Source organism: Nicotiana sylvestris, chromosome 6 (genome assembly GCF_000393655.2).
Source record: "Nicotiana sylvestris chromosome 6, ASM39365v2, whole genome shotgun sequence".
NCBI classification, from domain to species: Eukaryota; Viridiplantae; Streptophyta; class Magnoliopsida; order Solanales; family Solanaceae; genus Nicotiana; species Nicotiana sylvestris.
Genome location: NC_091062.1, coordinates 121,044,793 through 121,067,854, shown reverse-complemented (window position 1 = coordinate 121,067,854; position 23,062 = coordinate 121,044,793). Strand labels below are relative to the sequence as shown.

At 38.2% G+C, this 23,062-nt stretch overlaps 1 protein-coding gene across 1 annotated transcript; it reads right to left on the bottom strand.

Annotated features, from left to right (window-relative positions):
- Positions 1-5,204: 5,204 nt before the first annotated feature.
- LOC104226221 (putative E3 ubiquitin-protein ligase XBAT31) lies at positions 5,205-8,178 on the bottom strand. Its single transcript, XM_009778151.2, has 8 exons — positions 7,726-8,178; positions 7,579-7,638; positions 7,273-7,344; positions 6,984-7,105; positions 6,763-6,903; positions 6,540-6,647; positions 6,077-6,326; positions 5,205-5,866 (listed from the first exon to the last, which is right to left on the bottom strand). The coding sequence occupies exons 1-8, from the start codon at positions 7,903-7,905 to the stop codon at positions 5,477-5,479; spliced, it is 1,323 nt and encodes a 440-aa protein (XP_009776453.1). The 5' UTR covers positions 7,906-8,178; the 3' UTR covers positions 5,205-5,476.
- Positions 8,179-23,062: the final 14,884 nt, after the last annotated feature.

Below are 23,062 nucleotides of genomic sequence, written 5' to 3'. Positions count from 1 at the left end.
TTCTTTTTATTTCAAAATTCCTTTTTCTTTTCAAAAATTAAAAATAAAACCTAAATTAATCCCTAAACCAAGTTATCTTACCAAATTAAATTAATTAACTCTATATAATAATTACCACAACTAATTAAATACCAAATTAAAAGAAAACTACCAAAATTCGAAGCTAAACATTAAAAGTGCAAAAATAAGTTATTTTTTGTGATTTTTTCATTTTTGTAAAACGGACTAGATTACTAATTAATCTAAAAAATGTAAAATTAAATCCTAAATAAAAATGCAATGTATTTTTGTATTTTTATGATTTAAACAAGATTAAAATTGCACACGAAAATGCAAACAATCAGGAAAATTCTACAATAATTTCTAAATTAACAAATAATTAAAAGAAAATAAATCTAATTTTTGGAATTCTGTAGGAGTAATTCATGTGAGCCAAAAATCACATGCTCACAAATACTGAAACAAGAGACCAATTATTTTGAACTGAAATAAGAGAGCAACATGCTTTCCTAGCTTAGTTGGTTAAAGCACCCGCTTAGTAAGCGGGGGTCTTGAGTTTGACGAGAGTGTTCTTTTCTTCTATATGTTTATATTTCGTCTTGGTTGTATTCGTTCCTGCAACGAATACAGTCGATACACAACTTGCATTTCGGGTTGGTTGTATTCGTTGCGCGAACGAATACAGTTGATACAGGTTGCGAACGAATACAGTTGACACAGACTGTATTTGTTGCGCGTTTGAATACAAGTGATACATGTTGGTAACAATTGAGTAGTAGTTACGAATGTTAACTAGGCAAATTATAGTTACTAATTAGACTCAAAATTGTAGTGCTTCATAAAAATTCCTCTTTAAAGTAAGAGATCGTTACACAAATAACTGGTCGGATTTAATGTTTACTTTCTCTAGTCAGTATACATAGATTATACATTGATTACACATAGTTATACATATATTATATATGAATTATACATCCGGTCGGATTTAATGTTTACTTTTTCTAGTCAGTATACATAGATTATACATTGATTACACACAGTTATACATATATTATATATAAATTATACATATATTATATAGCTGCTGGCTATTTTTAGTTTAAAAAATTAAATGGATGATTTTTTGGTTAATTCATTCAAATAATAGGCCAACGGTTGCTAGTTTTACATATGTTTTTGTAAAAATTGCACGGAGCGCCCTATTTGGTCGTCCCCATTTAACATATACCCATTTTTTTTAAAGTTTTAACTTGTACCCACTTTTTAAACAACTTCAGCCTCCTTTCTCTTCCTCCTTCTCCTTCTTCTCCTTCTTCTTCTTCTTCTTCTTCTTCTTCTTCTTCTTCTTCTGCTGCTGCTGCTGCTGCTGCTGCTGTTGTTGGTGTTGCTATGAAATTTCAGTTCATGGGATGATTACCATAAGTATGTTTATCAGATTATTTAAAAATAAATTATAAATAATTACGTAATTCTATTCTTTTCACGTTTATTATTTCCAAAATTTATTAGATACTATTGGCAATCTGATTATTTTATAGTAGTAATACACTATGAAAGAATAAGGTGATTATTTATCTAGTATGTTAGAAAGTTTTTTCAAAAACTTCAGCTTGTATAGTGCTGAAGTTTTTACAAATGAACTAAATAACTTCAACATCTTCTGCTGAAGTTTTTGAAAAAGCTTTATGACGAAACTAATGAATCCAGGACAAAAAACTTCAGCTTATTTAGTGCTGAAGTTTTTACAAATGAACTAAATAACTTCAGCATCTTCTGCTGAAGTTTTTGAAAAAACTTATCTAGGACAAAAAAAATTCAGCTTATTTTAGTGCTGAAGTTTTTATAAATGAACTAAATAATTTCAGCATCTTCTGTTGAAGTTTTTGAAAAAGCTTAATGACAAAACTAATGAATCCAGGACAAAAAAAACTTCAGCTTATTTAGTGCAATTACAAACAAAAATTTCAACAAATAGAGAACAAAACTTCAGCTACTATGCTTAAGTTCAGCAATTACAAACAAAAATTTCAGCACACTTGCTACTTCAGGCCCGTCTACTAGAATGCTGAAGTTTTGCGTGATTGTCTTTGCTACTTCAGCCCCGTCTACTAGAATGCTGAAGTTTTGCGTGATTGTCTTTACTACTTCAGCCCCGTATGCTGAAATTACGCGAAAAAGTGGGTACGCATGCAATGTTTTTTTGCAAAGCGGCAAAAGTTAAAACGTGACCCAAAAAACGGGTATAGATGCAAAATCTATCATTTAAAACAAATAAAAAAAAAGAGAGAAAAACTTAGTTAATTATCTGCAGCAATTATAAAATAAATAAAAATGTGTTTGCTTTTAGGCTCAGATATATATACTATATTTTACTTTTCATTGGAACTATATATATATATATATATATATATATATATATATATATATATATATATTGTTGAAATGGGGTAATTCAACAGTTAAGTCAGGGTCATATTGCGTTGTAGGCCAATAATGAAAGTTTGGACTGCGTAAGTAGAAGCCCACTGGGAAGAAGCGAAATGGTGCACTGGAGGACGGGACATTGTAAAAGCAAAAGGGCTTTCTAACATATTTAGCCAGTTGATATATATATATATTTATCTGCTATTATTTTATTGGAGTGGTTATATTGTATAAAAATCTCAGAATAAAAGGAGTTTAAGTTCTGTATATTAACAGTATAAAAATTATTTACACAATGAAGTCACTTAAAATATAATAATAGATAATTAATTTAATAAATATTGATTTATATAATATAAATAAATGAAAGTAACCTGCTCATAGGTTAAATTTACAATGATAGTGTAAGTATTCATTATATTATCCATTCGCGTAACTTAAATCCAAACAAAATATGTGCACTTTAAAATCATAACACTTACTACTAAACACAATTTAAACTCATGTTTGAGTTTATACTATTCCGAGTTCCTACTCCAAGAACATTACGAGGTCAAAATTACTTCGATTGAAGGACTAGCTAGGCTAGCTTAAACTGTTCTTCTGAATGGAGCATTTGTTAAACACCAAAACATTTACGCATGATTTAAACAATTCTACCTAACTCTTCACTTTTATTCTTTTCCTTAGCTCACCTTGTCAAGCCAAGCAATTTCAAGCTCCGTAAAAAGACCAAAAGCATTAATCACAGGTTCGATTCTCACCATTCTTTACACTACGGTATAAGCTCATCCTACCTCAAAAAAACTATAGAAAAAAAACAGTGGGGCGCTGGCGCTCTCAAGCAAGAGGATGACGGACCAATTCCCTATTAGTCAATTTGGTCTTTCTTGCTAGCTGTAAAAGAAAAAGGAATAAGTCAACAGACAACAGCTCTTGCACTAAAATAGAAATAAGACCTTTATATTGGCACTTATCCTTTTGACCCAAAAAGAGAAAAACAAGTATGGGCACAATTCGACCATATTCTCACACAGTTGCATGTGAAACTAGGAAAAAGTCCACTCCACTGTCCTAAACTGAATCCGTGTTTTGTTTTGACCTTCAAGAAACGGTCAATTCCTCCAAACACCAAACAACAAATAGCTCACGAAAAAGGGTCAAATATGTCCTTATACTAATGAAAAAGGTCTAATATTATCCTCCGTTATACTATCAGTCCAAATATATCCTAACGTCATACTATCGGTCCAAATATATTCCTGACATCATGAAAGTGGTACAAACCTACCCCTCCCCCGTTAACTGTTTGCAACTACCAAGTTCAATTACTTTAAAGTTCTATCATTATTTTGAAGACTTCACTGCCTCTACTTGCTCTTGCTTTTCAAAATACTTGTTGCTTCTCTGACCGATCCTGGAATTGTACGTACATTTCACTTGATCTTACAATTTTGTGTTTTATTTTGCATTTCCTTGTGTTGCCGCTGAATTTGTAAGACCTATTTAGGAAAAATTTAGTAGCACGTTTATTTTAACATAAAACGTAAAGAGAGAAAAAATGGTAGCCTTCCAGAAATGTGGTGAAGAGAAAGAAACAAAAAAAATCAACTCTCGTGTCTAGGTTGTTTTTCTTTCTCACCATGGTCGATTTTGAAACCTTAAACTAGTTTGCTTGTATCTTTGTTTAGTTTTTTATATAAATGTATTTTCGTTTGTATAAGCATGAATTTTGAATAGCAAAATCAGAATTTTCTCGGTTCACGTTGTTTCATATTATCTTTAGCTGTTAGCATTTCTTTTGATATAGTTTGTTTGTGTATCTATGATCTGTGATTTTCTTCAAATGAAAGGGAAAGAAAGGTTGTGGGGAAGGGATGAAAATGGAAGTATAATGGTGAGGTAGCAATGAAATATTGTCATAGGGAGGCAGTTAACGGAGGAAGGATAGGCTTATACCACTTTTATGATGTCAGAGATATATTTGGACCGATAGTATGACGTTAGGGATATATTTGGACTGATAGTATAACGGAGGGCAATATTAGACCTTTTTCAATAGTATAGGGACATATTTGACCCTTTACTACTTGGAAACTCGACCCCACCCACCCCACTCGGTTAGGTCAGAGGAAAAAGAAGCATATGCTCCACAAACTTAACTAAACTCAATTTTTTGGACATAATATATATATATATATATATATATATATATATATATATATATATATATATATATATATATATATATATATATATATATATATATAAGAATACACTAAAATTTAAATAAATTAAATTCTAAACTCATAATGTCAAAGGTACAATAAATTTCACTCTAAAAAGATAACTTTAGAAATTCAGCCATGTCAAATTTAAATCTTGAATTCGGTCTGAATTAATTGTTTTTTGTTGCCAAAACCTTTTACATCTCCATGTAGCCGATAATTCACTTCATGGTTCAGTATTTATGATCCATCATGGCCTTATTTCAATATGTCTCTGTATATATTCGGCCATTACTTGAAAAAATTAACCCATGATCAGTTAATCACTAGTAACAGATAGCATTTTCCTTTTATTCCACATTATATATATTATTACACTTTGACGTCCATACAACGGATAGTTTCATTTCGATAGAGATGGGGTAAGGTTTTCTAACCTAATCACTTGCTTTGAGTTTGATTCTTTCGCAAGGATTACATATTGCAATATTTAAGCAAAGTTGGTGAGGGGAAAATGTTGAATTACCATCAGATAGGGAAAAACAGAAAAAATGAGCAACTGCAAAGAATTTTATATCTTCCAAAGAACGACTAGGCCTTAAGCACCATCCTTCATCAAGCACAAGTAAATGAATTTTACTACAATATTATGAGTTTTCTTTTAACTCACACAAACAATATACTACCGACCAATCCAAACGTGCAGATCATTTTAACTCCACCTATTTCCTATCAAGCAAATGGAGAGAAAGATCTATTTCATTTGGGCAGAAGACATCCACAGTTGATGTTCTTAATCGCCAAATTATGCTATCAGTCTAGGGTTATTGGCTTTTATCAATATATTCGTTTTCAGCAGCAATCCTACCCGAACCACGACCAGTCATTTTACCAAAAGATCTCACTGCAGATAAGCTCTTAAAACTACTACTGCCCTCGCTTAAGTTTCTTGACCTCCTAGACTTCCTAATCTTGGAAGAGTAGTTATCATGGTTTGTGTCTTCATCCTTTTCAAACTTGATAACTTGCAATTGTACAATTCTACTACGGCAGAATGGACACAGAGGTTCGGTAGGACTAGTTGTACTAGTATTAGGCTTGCTATGACAGCACAAGGCCAGTATGCAATGTGCACACATCTGGTGCCCGCAGTCCTGCACCTGAATCATGCATAATTGATCAATGCATATACAACAAACTTCTGTATCACTCACCTGCAATCAGATAATTCCTAGTGAGTACCAAAGACTTGAAGCTTTGTGCAGATGGCTCTAAGCTAAAACTAGCTTAGCAACTAACCAAAGAGTATAATACAGAGAAAAATAAGAAATTCCCTTGCGTTTAAAACATGTACACAGTAGTTTGACATTCTGAAATTAATTCAACATACTTCAGTACTTCATAGATTTATGAGTGGTAATTACCTCAGAGATATTGTCATCCATCCCATCATCAGAATTGATTGGCGAATAAGCTGTTCCTTTTAAGATGTTATTTTCCCTCTCCTTGTTAGCCTCCATCAGGGTACGTTCTAGCAAAGACTTTGCCTCTTCATTGAGCTCACTGACGAACTTCAATGACGATGGCCAGACAAGAGGCTCTGCGGATGAAGGATTCAGCAAAACTGCGCACGCACCATGTTTGTATCTTAAAGCAACTGTGAATGGTATTCGCCTGTACCACAATCATTACATTGCATATTTAGATAACCAACAAAATGAACTATGGTGGAGTCACGCAAAGATCATATTCAGATTCACTATTATTAAGCTAGATCAACTCAGAATAAATTGAACAACAGGGGAATTTACTCGTCAATCAAAGTTCAGGACTCTAAACTTCGTTTTATAAAAATTGGAAAAGATCATAAGAGAAAAAGAAAGATACCCTGAATCATCTCTGTGTGATCGATCTGCACCCCAGGCTAACAATTCGCGGATGCAATCAAGAGAACCAGCTCTTGCAGCCAAATGAAGTGGTGAGCTACCGGGGAAACTGTTTTTTACGGTTGAAAAGAAATTACACATAGCTATAAGTATAAATACAAGCTAAAAAAGCAACAATTCAATAAGAATAAAAAGGAAAAAGAAGTCTTGGACAGGATGATTACCCGTATTCACCAGTTGAAGCATAGACCAAAGCACCATTGTCCAGTAAAATATGAACACATTCAGGCCGTCTTTGACGTGCTGCTAAGTGCAAAGGAGTTGCGCCCTTACCATCTTTAACGTTCACAAACCGGGCATATCCCCTAATAGTTTAATTCCAATACAGCGACTTAGAATTATACAACATGGGAACAAAACAAGTGAATTCTCAAAGAGGCTTTACCAGGAAGATGCAACATGAGATGTCCGAGCAGCAGAAAGAATTTCTTTGAGACAATCAGAGTGCCCATAATAGGCAGCATAGTGCAAGCATGTTCTTCCATTAAGCGAATCAAACATCAAAATCTGATCATAATTTTCACAATTAGGCCCAAGAATTTTCAAAAGATACTTCACTTATATAAATGGAGAGAAGAGGTCGTTCTTGCCAAGATAAATTTGCAAAAAATATAACAAGGGTCTTAAAAATAAAAAGTAAATACAGATAAAAAAAAAAGGGTAGTATGGCATACATTAGCCCCTGCTTCAATAAGCTTTTGCACACAAGAGAGCTTCCCGTGCATGGCTGCCAGCATCAATGGAGTCTAAAGCAATAAACAGCAAAATCAGGAGAAATTAAAAAATGTTTAAGAGCTGCTCAATGGAATCAGAAATCATCAGACCACATTTTTTTAAAGGAAAAAAGAAGGAAAAGAGAAGAAGTGGTCAATGCTAGAGGAATTTGCGAAAATGAAACAAAAAGGTGAAATTTTCTTCTTTTTCTTCCATCAATTAGAAATCAACCAAACAAATAAGGAAGAAAAATACAATAATCACACCTGCTTATACCGATTCAATAGATCAGGATTGACGGACTGGTCTATAAGCATAGAAACAACCTGAAAGAACATCCAAACCCATTAATCGTGAACATAAAAGTTTTAACAAAAACATACCACAATAAAGGGATTAAAAACAGAACCCACCTCAACTTGACCATTGGCAGCAGCAATATGTAAAGCAGACTGGCGATCATAAACCCTAGAACGATGAACAAGACTCGAGTTTCTCTCCAGCAGAGTCTTCACAGTCTCCACGTCACCACACTGAACAGCACTGAATAACCCATGGTCATCACTTGTTCCACAACTGAGTCCCTGACCCATCTCACCCCTTCACAATAAAAATCTGAATTTCTGTTCTGCTTTGGGGCAAGGAGGAGGCACCTCTAGCACCACCGTGGACGGAGGTCGTGATGGTGGTGGCAGAATTGGGAACTGTGAGAGTCTGCAATTGTGCATATATATGGAGTTCCAAGGGGAAAATGAGAGGTGGGATGTGTGAGTATTGAAGTCTGGAGCTGCCCGCAAAAACGACGGCGGGGAATAGCGGGCAGCTGAGAAGGTGGAGTAGGAGCCGTCAACAGGCAGCAGTCAGATACTTTTCGGGCAGTTGGATTCTTAAATAATTATAACAGCAAAATCAATGGCGTTCTATTTATGGGAATGAGCCGGTCAAACTTTTTATTGTTACTGATTGGTCTCCTGCCAAAGTAATCAGGATTTCCACATTTAGAGAAAATTCTCGAAGGGCAAGAAAATTGTCTCCTATCCATAATTCATTGGTCGGGGAAATAAGAAATAAAAAAGAAAAAAATACAAGTATGTATACAGGAATCAGGGATAACGCATACCTCGATTTCCCGGTGAAGAAAACAGGATGAGGGCATGAACACACGAGATTGGAATCGAGGTTGGGAACCCTTTGTATCGAGACCCGTAAAAAGTGAGCGATGTGCTCACCATCGAGCCTGATAAAACGACGCACCCCGAATTCAGGACGAGTTCTAAGACCTCGAAACATGATGAACTATTATACATGACGGATAGAGGGCCATGATATTCGCAATCAACCGGATATTACGGTGCGGATCTCGCTCAATGTCGGTTACGGATCAGTAATTAATGAGAAAGAAAGATTCTTACCTTTTTTAGACATGTACTAGGGATGAAATTCTCCTACTATATAAATGGAAAGTTTTTCTTTGATAAGACTCATTGTAGCACGCAAATCAAGAAAATACAAATTCATTTTCTACTTTCTAGCTATTGCAAAAAAATTTACTTAACTGTTTGCTCTTCATTCGTAATTAGGTTCGAACCAAGGGTCCGATCGAGAGCAAAATAATTGTTCACCCTAGGCTCGGGCCAGGCTATAACATTGCGAAGGATTTGGTCATTCATTTTGTCCTTAACTCGTTATCTAGGATTCCTGATTATTTGTGTTGAATCAATCCACATATCCTTAAAATCACGTACGAATTTAATTATTATCCGATTTAAGAGTAAATAGTTTGGCGCCCATCGTGGGGCTAAGGATAATAGTGGTGATTTGATACGAATCTCCATAACACGCCCTATTTTATGCGTGTTCTTTAAAGTCTTAATTTCAGGTTAGCCCAAAAATGTCAAACTCTCACTCTGCCCACTTGCACGTTGACGCTGAGTCCGGCCATCAAGGAAAAATATTAATTTGGTGCCTAGCAACAAGGTGTGTCTAACAGATCCCAACGGTGTCCCAGTGGCCTATCTGGTCGATGGTAACTCACAGGTGGCCATCGACGTTAATTTTTCAACTGATCCCGAAAAAAGAGTTTGCGGGGACCCTGACCAGCAGCTCGAGAAGCGCCAGAAGGTGAAGGTGAATGGGTAAGCCTGCGGTTAATCGTCGAAATGTTGCAAGCTTAACAGGCGGCAATAGCGCAGCTACAGAATCAAGGCCACACCCTCAGCAAGGTCAAGCCCAAACAATCCCAAGAAAGCACCGGAAAAAACGAACAAATCACCGAGAGACAGGGTGAAGCTAAGTCCGGGGTCAACTTCGAGATAATGAAAATGCTTGAACCATTAACGAAGCGGGTGGAATCAAGTGAGAAGAAAATTGGGGCTAATGAAAAGAAAGTGGAAACATACAATTCTAGGGTCGATCAAATCCTAGTAGCATCCACGATATTGAAAGGGTCAGATTCCAAGAAGTTTATCCAGAAAACTTTTCCTCCGAGCGCGGCATCGAAGACGATCCTAACGAGGTTTCCTATGGCCGATATCCCCAAGTATAACGGAACCACAGATCCGAATGATCATGTGGCCTCCTATATCCGCGCAATCAAAGGGAACGACTTAGAAGATGATGAAATCGAGTTGGTATTACTGAAGAAGTTTGGGGAGACTTTGTCCAAAGGAGCGATGATAAGGTATCACAACGTACCCCCAAATTCAATTGACTCGTTTGCTATGCTTGCAGATGGTTTCGTGAAGGCCCATGCCAGGTCCATTAAGGTGGAGACCAGGAAGTCGAATCTTTTCATGGTTAAACAAAGAGACAACGAGATGCTTGTGAGCACTTAATTTTTTACCATATTTAGATTATTTATCACTTTCAGTATTTAAATACTTTTTAAGTTTAATCTTGATATTTTAGCTTGTATTTCACTTTTTTATATGTTTTATTTGATAAAATTGAAAATCACGAAAAAAAAAAGATTTAATTTGGACTAGTTCTCCTAAAGTCTTGCTTTGTTCAAAAGTCAAAATCATGACCTAAATTGGGCAAAAAGCTGAACCCAATAGCCAAAAGCCCATTTTTTTCTAGCCCAATCCCCTAACCCTGAGCCCCTTCTCCTACCCTAAAGATAATACACACACACGGTCAAAGGGAGAAGGAGACAGCCACTGCTTATCTTCTTCTTCCTCGTGAAAACAGCCATTCACCTCCATTGAAGAGACCTAAAACCAGCAGCCCTACCCCTTCTGAACCCTAGAGGACAAAATCACCTTAGAGTCAAGGCAAAAGAAGGCCGCTGCGGATCTTCTTCTTCCTCGCAAAGAGCTTCAGCCGCACCTCCATAACACCCACGGCTAGAATTCTTTTTCCTTCTCCAACACCCATGGCCAGAACGCTCCCCCCCCCAAAAAAAAAACACCAGCGACTCACCCCATCTCCCTCATCACTTTTTCTCGCCACTGTTGCTATATGACGAAGTAGCCGGAGGTGACTGGCCTCCATTAACACCAGCCATCACCTCGCTACCTCACTTCTCCTCTCTCATCTCCTTGTTTTTTTAAATTTGGAACTTTCATGGAGTAAATAGTAGATTTGCCGGATTGGTTGGTTTTTGGCCGAGAAATAACATTTGCGGTAGCCATATACCATTGTTGTTCATTTTGGCCGGAGTCACGTCCTTCGCTGGTGAATTTACTACCTTTCTGGCATCTCTGCACTTCGCCACTATTTTTTGGCATATTTCTCGACGAAAACCAACCGAGCAGCAAACTCCGTCGAAGATCCGGCGAAGCTTCTATGTCGAGGTTCTGTTCGAGGACGACGGCATTGGTTTCGCATTCCATTCACTTCATGGACGATTTGATGTACAAGTTCCCTTATCAATATATAGAAGACATTGAGGTTCATTTTTAGCCTTTATCTTTTTTAAGATTTCAGAAAGTCTATAGTATTTGTTTTTATCGTATGTTAATGGTTTTGGTTTGAACACAAAGGATCTTAAATAGCTCACCTTTCTTTATTTTGTCTATGTCATTTGGTTGCCTAATACGTTGGAGGTTGGTTGGTTGCGTGACATGACTTTTGCAACATTTAAATCCAGCTAGTTTGTTTGATGCAGTGAATATTTTGTGTTGGTAAATGTCCTGTTCTCGTAACTTGCTTTAGGCGCTATTAATAATAAAATATTGTGATTATGGGTACAATTTCTGTGGCATGGTCATAATAAATAAATCCCAACTCAAGTGTGCATTTCACACGACTTGACCTCAACTTCAAATAATAATAAAGTAAATATGTTGTAAGTTGTGGGTGTGTTTCACGTGACGCTATTTGCAATATGTACAAAAACAATGAGTACGCGACATCGCGACTTATTCAAATAAATTCCATATACACTAAAAGGCGATTAAATTAATTGAAAGTGGTTAGAAGTTAAAAATGCACAATATGTTTAAATATATATTAAATCAGATAATTAGGCCAATTATTGATAGTCGAGCGACCGTGCTAAAACCACGGAATCCGGGAATGCCTAACACCTTCTCCTGGGTTAACAGAATTCCTTACACGGTCTTCTAGTTTTTGCGGACTTTAAAACAGAGTCAAACTTCCTCGATCTGGAATTTAAAATAACCGGTGACTTGAGACACCATAAATTATTCTAAATGGCAACTCTGAATTAGATCAATAATCTCATTTCGAATAATGTCACTTTAATTGGAAAAACTCGAGCATTCCTTCGAAAAAAAAGGTGTGACAGCTCAGGCAACTCTGCTGGGGAACAAACCCAAAATCTCTGGTTCAAGGTTCAGAATTCGAACTTAGAATACTGTTATACTTGGCTTTTATTTATTATCTGATATTTATGTGTTTGAGCCTAATGTGCAAAATGCCCTTTTTTTACCGCTTTGATATTGTTTGAACTGTATGTTTCTCCGGCTTTGATATTCTCTCTGAGCCTAATGTGCAAAATGCCCTTTTTTATCGCTTTTATGTTTCTCCCAGTATGTTACCCCCTCCCCGGCTCGAATTGTCCGTTCGGGTAAGCCAGGTCTCGAACAATACACCCCAGGGTTCAAACCTTGAATGGCATCACCTCATGCCGGATCCCTAGTAGGTATGTTTGTTTGCATTACGTGCATTTGACTTTGGGGACTCAACACAGGGGTTGGGTCCGTCTAGGACAGGTGTACCCAGATTTAAAAGATCATCCTGATGTATTTTACGTGCTACTTGTGCATTTATTTGTTTCGGCTTGCTTATTGACCGGCTTCTAGAATAAGGAAAGAAAATCAAGAAAAACCAAGAGTGAGGTAGTAGAGAAAAATTTACCCGGTTATGAAAAACCCAAGTATTTGAAAATCCCAAAACTCTGCCGAAATTTTGAAGAAAAAAAGAGAAAGAAAGAAAATATCATTTCAAAATAAGTCATATTTTCTTATTGTGTCAAAACTGGCCGAACTACGCGGGTCTGATTCTCACCGGATGTGAGATACATAGGCAAACCTCATCAGTTCCGACCCCAATTTTCAAAAATACAAAAATATTTTTCTTTAATTTCTTCTTTAGAAGTATTTCCTTAGAAAATCCCAAATAAAAAAAATTATAAAAACCAAAACATATTTTCTTTCTTTTTAGAAGTCTTTCATTCGAAAAGAAAATCAAATAAAAAATCAAATCAAAATCCAAAAATAAGTTTTTTCCTTCTTTAGAAGCCTTTCTCCGAAAAAATAAAAATAAAAATTTTCTTTCTTCTTTAGAAGTCTTTCTTTTCAAAAATTCTCAAAAAAACAAACAAACAAATCAAATTCCAAAAATATTTTTCTTTCTTCTTTATAAGTCTTTCTTTCAGAAATTTAAAAAAAAAAATCAAAATCCAAAAAAAGAGTTAGCTTATTTCCTTTTTTCTTGATCTTCCCAAACTACGCAAGATCTAATTCATGTTTTCATATGATACGTATGGAAACCATATCAGGTTTGATCGACCATTTAAAAAAAAGTGTCAAAAAAATGATAATGATGATGATAATAAGGACCGAGTGAGTCCATTTTAATGTGTTCTTTGTTTTGAATGGTGAAGAAAGTTTGAGGTGGTCAGTTTGTGGTAAGCTACAACACATCCATAATTCACAAGATCCAAGAGAGAAATGCCAATGACAACTGACATTGAAGTTGTTACGAGTGGTCAAGAGACCCAGGGTCAGAGGGTTCAACAAGCGTCTATTGTGATTGAGGAAAATAGAAAACTGAAACAGCAAATGACTGAAATGTGTCAAGCATGGGCCAATGGCCAAGGACCACCCTTTTCTATTCATGGTTTTCCAGAGTTCACATCCATCTCGACTACTACCATTCCAGTCTCATTGTCTGATCAATCCTATCCACCTGGGTTCAGTCTTTATCCCAACTATATGACTACAACTGGAACTTCTGTTGCGCATTCGCAAAGTGTGCCATTGACAACCAATCAGACAACCACTACTGCTATGCCCGTCTTCACCATCCCACTACCGATAATGATACAGAAGAAAAGTCACGAGTCACAATTTGCTACCCAGCAAGAACAGTACCACTCATACCTATTTGATCTTTCTACAAAGATTGAGATGCCTGCCTAAAAGAGTGCACAGGAAGAAATAACCCAAAAATGAAAAGCTTAGAACAACAGCTGAAAAACATGCAAGGGTTGGCAGGTCAGAATAGTATTTCCTTCAAGGATCTATGTATGTTCCCCGATGTCCACTTGCCACCTGGTTTCAAGACTCCTAAATTTGAAAAGTATGATGGACATGGAGACCCCGTAGCCCACCTGAAAAGTTATTGCACTCAACTAAAAGGTGCGGGAGGAAAGGAAGAATTATCGATGGCTTATTTTGGGGAAATCCTTATGGGGGTAGCCTCTGAATGGTTTATGGATCAAGACACATCTCGCTTATATGTCTAGGATGACATGGCCCAGGCCTTTGTCAAACAGTTCTAATACAATATCGACATCGCTCCAGACCACAATTCCCTTTCAAACCTGAAGAAGAAACCAACTAAAAGTTTCAGGGAATATGCCATTAAATGGAGAGAGTAAGCGGCTAGAGTTAAGCCACCCATGGATGACTATAAGCTAATCATTGTCTTCCTTCAGGCTCAAGAGCTAGATTATTTTCAAAACATGATGACCGCAGTTGGCAAATCCTTCTCGGACGCAATCAAAATTGGGGAAATGGTTGAGAATGGCCTTAAGACAGGCTGAATTATAAGTCAAGCAGTTCTCAAAGCCGCAACTCAGGCTGTCCAGATTGAATCTGCTAATTTTAGTGACACGAATGAGAAGGATGAAGAAACCATGATGACAGCAGGGCTGAGAAGAGGTCCTAGGAGAACATCTCGAAGGTATGACCAGCCTCATCTGTTTTTCAATGATTCCATTGAGCACTACTATCCCCCTTAGAACCCACAATACTCTGTTACTCCACTTCAGTATGTTGTCCAGCCACCAAAACACCCTAGAAGGCGAGCACGAGCATCACAAAATATCCACCAGCCTCCACAAAATTTTCAAGTCCCCTATAACTCACATCCAAGCCATGGGTATAAAGGGGAACAAAGGTTGAAAGATAATTTTACACCTATAAGAGAGTCCTATGCAGGCTTGTTTGAGAAATTAAAGCATTATGACATGATTTCACCCATTCCTCTAAATTATGTAGACCCACGTGCAAGAAGCTTTGACCCTTCTAAAAGGTGTGAATACCATTCCAATGCCCTAGGGCACAATGTTGAAAGCTGTCGGGATTTGAAAAGAGAAATAGAAATGATGATCCAGGAAAAACTGATTGTGATCCAAGACAGTGACACCCAGAATATTGTGGAGAATCCTTTGTCCGCACATGATGATGCACACTTTGTAGGGATGACACGTGGTGACATGGAGTATGAGAATCCTCTCAGGAACTTGTCGATTGAGGTTAATGAGTTTGAAATTGGAGAAGGCCCTGGTGATTCAGATGAGCAAATTTGTGGCTAAATGTTAAGCTTAGCAATTGAAAAGTCATTCCCCTTCCCTAGGAAGGAATCTTGGTAGCTTGTTTTGATGTTTTCTCTATTATCTAGGTTATTTCAAGATTTTTTATGTTTTATTGAGTCAAACCCTTCCATCCCTCTATTTTGTTTGTGTGAGTCTTGTCTGTTTGTTCTGTTGCTATTTTTATTATCTGGGTTATTTTAGGGTTATAACTCGGATTTTAGGTTGTTTGTCTTGTTGTCCAACTTTCCATCCTTTACTCAATGAAATACAGTTTGTCCTTTTGTGTCATTCTGTATTTAATTTTTTTCCTACTAGTTCTAGTGACATGCATGAGAAATTTTTGGCCAGATCCTAGAAAACTGATTTAGTCTTGAATTGGATAACTGAAAAAAGACATTTTTGAGGATGAATAATGTAAGCACGTGATTTTTGCTTTACGAGCAATCGCTCCAAAAGAAAATAAAAATAGTGACAAATGATTTCGCTGTACAATTTTTCGAGTTTTCCGTGACATGTGTTGTTAGTCATTTATGGGTCTGTCCATTTTACATCTAGTCATTACCAAACAAAAATACAAAAATATGTGTCAGTAAAAGAAAATTCAAAAAAATATATATATATATACATATGTGTGCATCGTTCGTTCTAGGCTTTTAGTTAACTTACTTGAATATTTGGTGATAATTGTGTTAAAATGTTCCATTGTTGTTTAGTTTTAATTTCATTATTTTATTGTCTATTGTTTTATTTTATTTCATTTTTTTTTGTTTGTTTCAAAAGAAAAATGAAACTAGAAAAAAAAAAGAAGAAAATCGGTTGGGCCCAAAATAAATGGAACAAAAACAGGCCCAAACCAACACTGATCCAGTCCAAATCCAGCCTGCCCAAGCACGGACTCAAACGACGTCGTATCGGCGTCCCCATTTGAAGCCGTTGATCTGATTCAAAGGAACGGTCCAGATCAGGCTGTCCAACTCACCTCAACGACGCCGTTTCAGGCAAGTTGATCTGAGCCGTCCAACCTCATTGATCCAATGGTCCCTGGCTTCCCTCAGGACCCGACCTATTTAGCCGGTTCAACCCAACCCCTCACCTAAACCAAAACGACCCCGTTCCCATACCAAACGACCCCGTCCTGTTACCCACCAATAGATCTAAGCCGTTCAGATCACTTGATCTAACGGCTCCAATCTCTCTTCCCCTTCCATATATAAACTTGACCCTTCACCCCGCACCCCCTATCCGAACCCCACCCCTCACTCGTCTCCTTCCCCAGCCTGAAACCCCCAAACCCTAGCAAGCCGCCTTAGTTCCCCTTCCACCAAAACCCGGCGGCATGAACGCCGGTGGCCACCTCCCGAACACCCTAAGACCCCCTCACTCCCCTGAACACGAATCCACTAACCACGAACCTCGAATCATCTCCTATCGTCTCGAATCTGGATTTGAAGATTCGAGACAAAACTCGATCTACACCAAACCTCACCATCTTTGTACCAGACACTCCCCTGACCTTCCTCGTGACCAAACCAAACTTGGTTTGGTCCGAATCTACCCACAACTCCCAAAAATCCAGATCTGGAAATCCAGACTTTTGAAACACATGCACCTGGGGAACCCGGCCAGTTTTGACATGGGTTTGAGGTCTAATAGACCTTAATCAAGGTGCTCTCATGTGAGAACACCCTGATTAAAGTTTGTTCGGCCTCAAAAGTTCGAAGATGAATCAGATTTGGGTCTGTGTGATTTAAACATTTTCGGTACGTTTTCCTCTCTTTGTTTGGTTCTAATTAAGTTGTCATCATATTTCTTTGGGTTTGTTTGTTATTTTTGTTATTTTTCATCCAGATTTCTTTCATCTCTTTAAAGACCTTTTTCTTTGGTCGGTTGATTTTCTATGGGTGTATTCTGAATGTACTCTGTGATGAACATGTTCGATTAGATTGGTCGTCAAGTGAATAAACTTATATAGGTTCCCAGTTTTTGAACACAGAATTGTCTGATGCCCTTTAGGTCCCTAAACATATTGTTTATGTGAGCGATTGATTATTACCTGTTATAATTAGTATAGTCGACTCGATAAAAATCGTCGATTAGCTTTCTATAACTAATAAATCGAATGAGCTAATAAGGTCGCATGATTAATTGAGCTTTGTCACTGACTGTATGCCCCAGCATTGTTTGAAATGGTTTGTTTGCACTATAAAACTAACTGAAAAGGTTCAGCCCAGGCAGTATTGAGTTCGAACTTTCATCAGTTCAAAAAATGCCCTGATGTTGCAGTAGGCAGGGGCAGTAATAATCAAGGTTGACAGGGGTATTCTGGGGTGTTAAAAAGAACAAAAGTGATTAGTTTAAGTGAGCTGACAAATGGGGTACTAAATTAGGATTAAACTAATGCCAATGGGGGACAAGACACAAGAGTATGGGTTTAAAAGGAATACTAAAATAAGTCCATAATCCTGGATTAAAGAATAAACCAGGCGTGGGGAACAAAGGGGACTGGCATCAAGAGATGCTCAAGCATGGGTTTAACAGGGTAAGGGCAGGCTGCAAGTTGCAGCATGGGGGCAGCTTAGCTGCACTTGGTCACTTTGGCTTATAAATAGGCCATTTGAGAACTGAAAAAGGGCTGGACTTTTAGTCTTCAGAAAAAAAAAAGAGGGAAAAGGCTGGAATTTTTAGTTTGAAAGCTGAAACTTTTAGTCTAAAAAGTTTTACTGAGTTTAAAGAAAGCTGAATAACATAAGTTAGTTTCCAAATAGATTGTAACCAAACACTGCCTGAAAGTTGTATAAGAGTGCATATTGGTCAAGCTGTCTTGGCCAAGTTCTGTTGCTTGCATTGACTGAGTTGTTTGTGGTTGTTGAATTGGTGGCTTGGCTGCATCTGAACCCTCAGTTATTGCTGCTATTTCTTTACTATTTCCTGGGATTACTGGCTTGGCACTCGGCTATTTGTTAGTCTTTGTATTCTGGGAGATCACTGTTGGTTGTCTGTGGCTGTGGAAGACACTTGGTTCAGTTGGTTGTTGCTGTGTTTGTTGTGTATCTGTTTGCTGCTGTATTTACTGCATACTGCCCAGCTGATCACTTCCTTCTTCTTTTGTCTCTCTATACCAGGTACATGACTAATACTCTGTCAAATGTAATTGGAAAGTTGAGCATGAATACAAAAGAAAAGACCTGAAGAGTGACTTTTATACATAAATTGTTACATTAGAAATCATGTACTGTATAATAATTTTCATTCCTGTTTTTGACAATGGAAGTAGCATGTATGCCCAGTATATATCAATGTAGATTAGCTGAATGTTAGTTTATATATGTATGTTGTTAGGTGAGAACATTCCCAATATAATAGGTTGTATCTTAGACTTAGTTTAACTGTGTAGTATATTCTTTAATGTAGGCCAAGCATGAAAACTATCCCCTACTAGTTAATTTCTTTCCCTTTAATAGGCGATCCCTTCATACCACGCCAATAGAACCCAGAACGAGTTCACGGCCTCAACCTCACAAGGGTCGAGCCCAGGTCGAAGACAGACCAGGCAGGCCCGCATCGAACGAGCAGTGGCCCAGGTCTGGCCAACCGCGCGTGGGCTGGATTTGGGCCCATGATTATTCGTTTGGCCGACTGTGCACGCAGCTTCGGTCCTGATTTTGAAGCATTTCCTAATCACATTACAAACAACTTGCAAGCATGTAATTAATTAAGACTATCTACTGTTTTCAATTGATAGAGACGAATACGACAAGAAACGTAGTTGCTATAGGATATCCTTTTAAAAAATAAGAACGAGATGAGCCTCGACGAAAATAAACAAAACGCGCAGATGCGGGGCCCTTGTTAAATGTATATTATTGAAGCATTTAGTTTCCGGGACGGGTTGTTTAGCAAATCTCACAACCCTCCTAAAATAACAATACGTTAGTCTCTTTAGGATGCGCTTTAATAAGCCTTACCTTCTTAAAAACTCGGGTGCACATTTATGTGACCCAAATCCAAATCTCGACGGATTCGAAAAATGTATTTCTAATCACGGGTGCATTGATTGTGACGTGATCCGAGAGGCATATCCATGACGTCGCTAATTCCTTTTAAAAGTAGAACGAGACGAGCCTCGTCAAAAATAAAAAATGTACACAGCCACGGGGCTCTCCAACTATATATATATTAAAACACTTAGAATTCGGGACAGGTCATTTAGCGAATTTTACGGCCCTCCCCAAAACAACCATGCGTTAGTTGCTTTAGGCGCGCCTTAAATAATTTATTTTCCTTAATTCGGGTGCACATTTATGTGACCCAAATCCAAATCTCAACCGAGTCGAGATATATCAATAACCACGGGAGCATTGATGTAACGTGGTTCGAGATATGTTTTCACGACGTTGCAAGTCCTATAAAGATAACAGTGAACGATAAAAGCGGATAAAAGATAAAATTGGCACATAGGTTCATAATTGTATTAAAAATCAGATAAATAAGCCGAATATAACAGTTGAGCGACCGTGCTAGAACCACGGAACTCGGGAATGCCTAACACCTTCTCCCGGGTTAACAGAATTCCTTATCCGGATTTCTGGTACGCAGACTGTAATATAGAGTCATTATTTTCCTCGATTCGGGATTAAAATCGGTGACTTGGGACACCCTAAATCTCCCAAGTGGCGACTCTGAAATAATTAAATAAATCCCGTTTCGATTGTCCTTTAATTGGAAAAAACTCCCCTGCGCCCCCGGGCGCGGAAAAAGGAGGTGTGACAGCTCTGGCGACTCTGCTGGGGATGATACCCAGAACCACTGGTTCAGGGTTAAGAATCCGAGCTTAAAATAATTGTTATTATTTGGCTTTATTTATTATCTGATTTTTACATGTTTGAGCCTAATGTGCTAAATGCTGCTGTTACCGCTTTGATATTATTTGGACTGTATATAAACTGTGCCGAAACCCTTCTCTTCTTACCTACGGGGAGAAGCTCGCTGGTCGAGACTCCCTATTCTGTTAGTGTCAATACCCGAAATAAGAAAGAGGACGGATAAGTTACGAAGCCGGACGGCCTTTTGGTTCCCGGTAAGTTGCCCCTCCTCGGCTCGAGTTGTCTGCTCGGGTACACTGTCTAGAACACTGACCCAGGTTTTGAACATAGAATAACGTGACTTCATGCCGGATCCCTAGTAGGAGCGCTTATTTGCATCATGTTGCATATGACTTAGGGGACTCAACACAGGGGTTGGGTCCGTCTAGGACTAGCAACCTGGTATGAAAGGACCATCCTAATGCATCCCACTTGTTTTCCGTGCATCTATTTGTCTCGAGCCCGCATGCTGACCAGTGTTTGAATAATGGAAATTGGAAAAAAAAAAGGAAGGAATAGCGGTTAAAACTCTGCCGAAATTTTGAGAAAATGAAAGGAAAATGTCTTATTAGTTTTGTTTTATTAATTGCAAAGGAAAAATAGAAAAGAAGAGAAAAAAAAGGGGTCGTCGTTCTACTTTTATATACTTTTAAATATATATATATATATAGTTTGTCCTGTCACAAAAAATGAAGATGGAAAAGAGTCTTATTTTTGATATATATATATCTCTACATATATATATACAAATATAAATATATGTCTTTATTTGTGGCAAAATTACTGGTTTTGCCAAAAGTCATGAAAGTAATAAATGGGCAGGGTTTTTCATAAAGTTTTATAAAAAAGTATACGTCTAAATAAAGTTTTATTTTTATTTCACTTAGGCATAATCACCCCAATGAATGTGCAGGATGAGCACGGTACAAAACGAACCCTTTTCAGTAATGACCAGGATCCCGTTTGAGTTGCGGTTATGGTGGAACGACTTAGGCAAAGAAGGGCAAGACAAAGTAAGGAAATATCTGAAAGGTCTCCCGGACCTACTAAACATTCAGCCTCGGGGTGATATCATCAGATCATTGGTCACTTGTTGGGATTCCGCACACAACGTGTTCCATTTTTCGGACTTCGAGCTCACCCCGACGTTGGAAGAAATAGCAGGGTACATCGGGATTGATGAAGCCCCTTTTAGGTTCAAATACTTGATTGCACCTAGAGCTGTCACGGTACACAGGTTTCTGGATTTCCTAAAAATACCTCGGACATTCCACCATCCAGATCTTGCCAAAGGATTCTGCAGTCTCCACCTCATATATGCTAGATACGGTCACGTGGGCGGGTTCAATAAGCCGGATTTCAAGCTATGCAGTAGAGGCAACCGACAAAAGTGGGACGAACACAGGCTAGTGGCTTTTATGACAGCCTTTCTGGGTCTTATAGTGTTCCCTAGGAAAGATGGAAACATTGATCTAAAGATAACCGGGGTTGTCAATACTTTGCTTACCCAAGATAAAAGTACTCTGGCGCCTATGATTATGGCTGACATTTTCCGGGCTCTCACTGCTTGTCGAGCCAGGGGCGACTTTTTCGAAGGATGTAACCTACTGTTGCAAATGTGGATGACCGATCATTTATGCCATCGCTCCTCACTTTTGGGTTATGGTTCGCCAGAGAAAACTTGTATTGGAGAATTCTACACGAGAATCAAAGGGTTCAATTTACCTGAGGGAGTCACATCATGGACCGCATTTCTCCGAACTCTCACTGCCAGCCAAGTCCAGTGGACGCTCGGATGGTCACCTATCGAGGAAATCATATACATGCCGGCAACCCGGCCTCACTTTCTGTTGATGGGACTGAAAAGTATCCAACCCTATGCACCATATCGGGTTTTGAGGCAACTTGGGAGGTACCAAGTGGTACCGAAAGATGAAGATTTGAGTACCCAAGTGATTGAAATCAGTCCGAACGGTCATTTCCCTGAAGAAGAAGTCCGCCAAATATGGAGTGAATGCCAACATCTGACAGCAAACACTTGTGTGATTAATACGGCACAAGGGGAAGTCGCCCCAGAATATCACGCTTGGTTTAGAGGTAGCCTGTCCTACGAAAGACCGGCTAAGAGGCCGCATCTCAAAGATTTCGTAGAATCATCCCAAGGGCAATGGAACTGGTTAGCAAAAGAGAAGGGTTATCGGGCAGAGATTGGCGATTTGAAGCTACAAATGGATAGTCTGAAATTCGATAATAGCGTACAAGTCGCGGCGGATCGAAGCGAAAAGAATAGATTGATCCAAGAGAACGAAGAGCTTAAGGCCCAAATCCAAAAATTGAGATTGTCTCTCGACGAGCAGCCCAGAAGTCGATCAGACCAGCGGTTGATAAAGGGTTTGAAAAGAGAGATCGCGGAATGGCGAGACAGGTTAGAAGAATCCGAAAAGGTCATGACAGAGTTCAAGGCACGGTGGGGAACAAGAGTAGATAAGCATCGCCGGTGTTTGAACCAATTGAAACGTGACCACGAGAAGACTGTGGCCAAAATAAAGAGGGAGATGGCTACACTCGAGTTTAAAGCAGTTAAGCAGGCCGGGGATTTCCAATCGGAGAGTAGATACTGTTACGACTTGTTGGCCCAAATGAAGGAAGAAGTGCGGCAGCTGAGGGATCAGCATATACAGGACTCACAGGTATTCAAGACGTGCAGTGATCAGATAAGACACCTACTCATAGAGAAGAAAAAAACCAGAGACAAGATCAGGGCCATTGCCCATGCCATCATCAGAAGGTGTCGACGGTGTGAAAACATGACCTGCGTTACCGTTCTCCCAGTAGTGATGGGTTATGTCAAACAGACCATGCACGAGTTGGAGCAGCTCG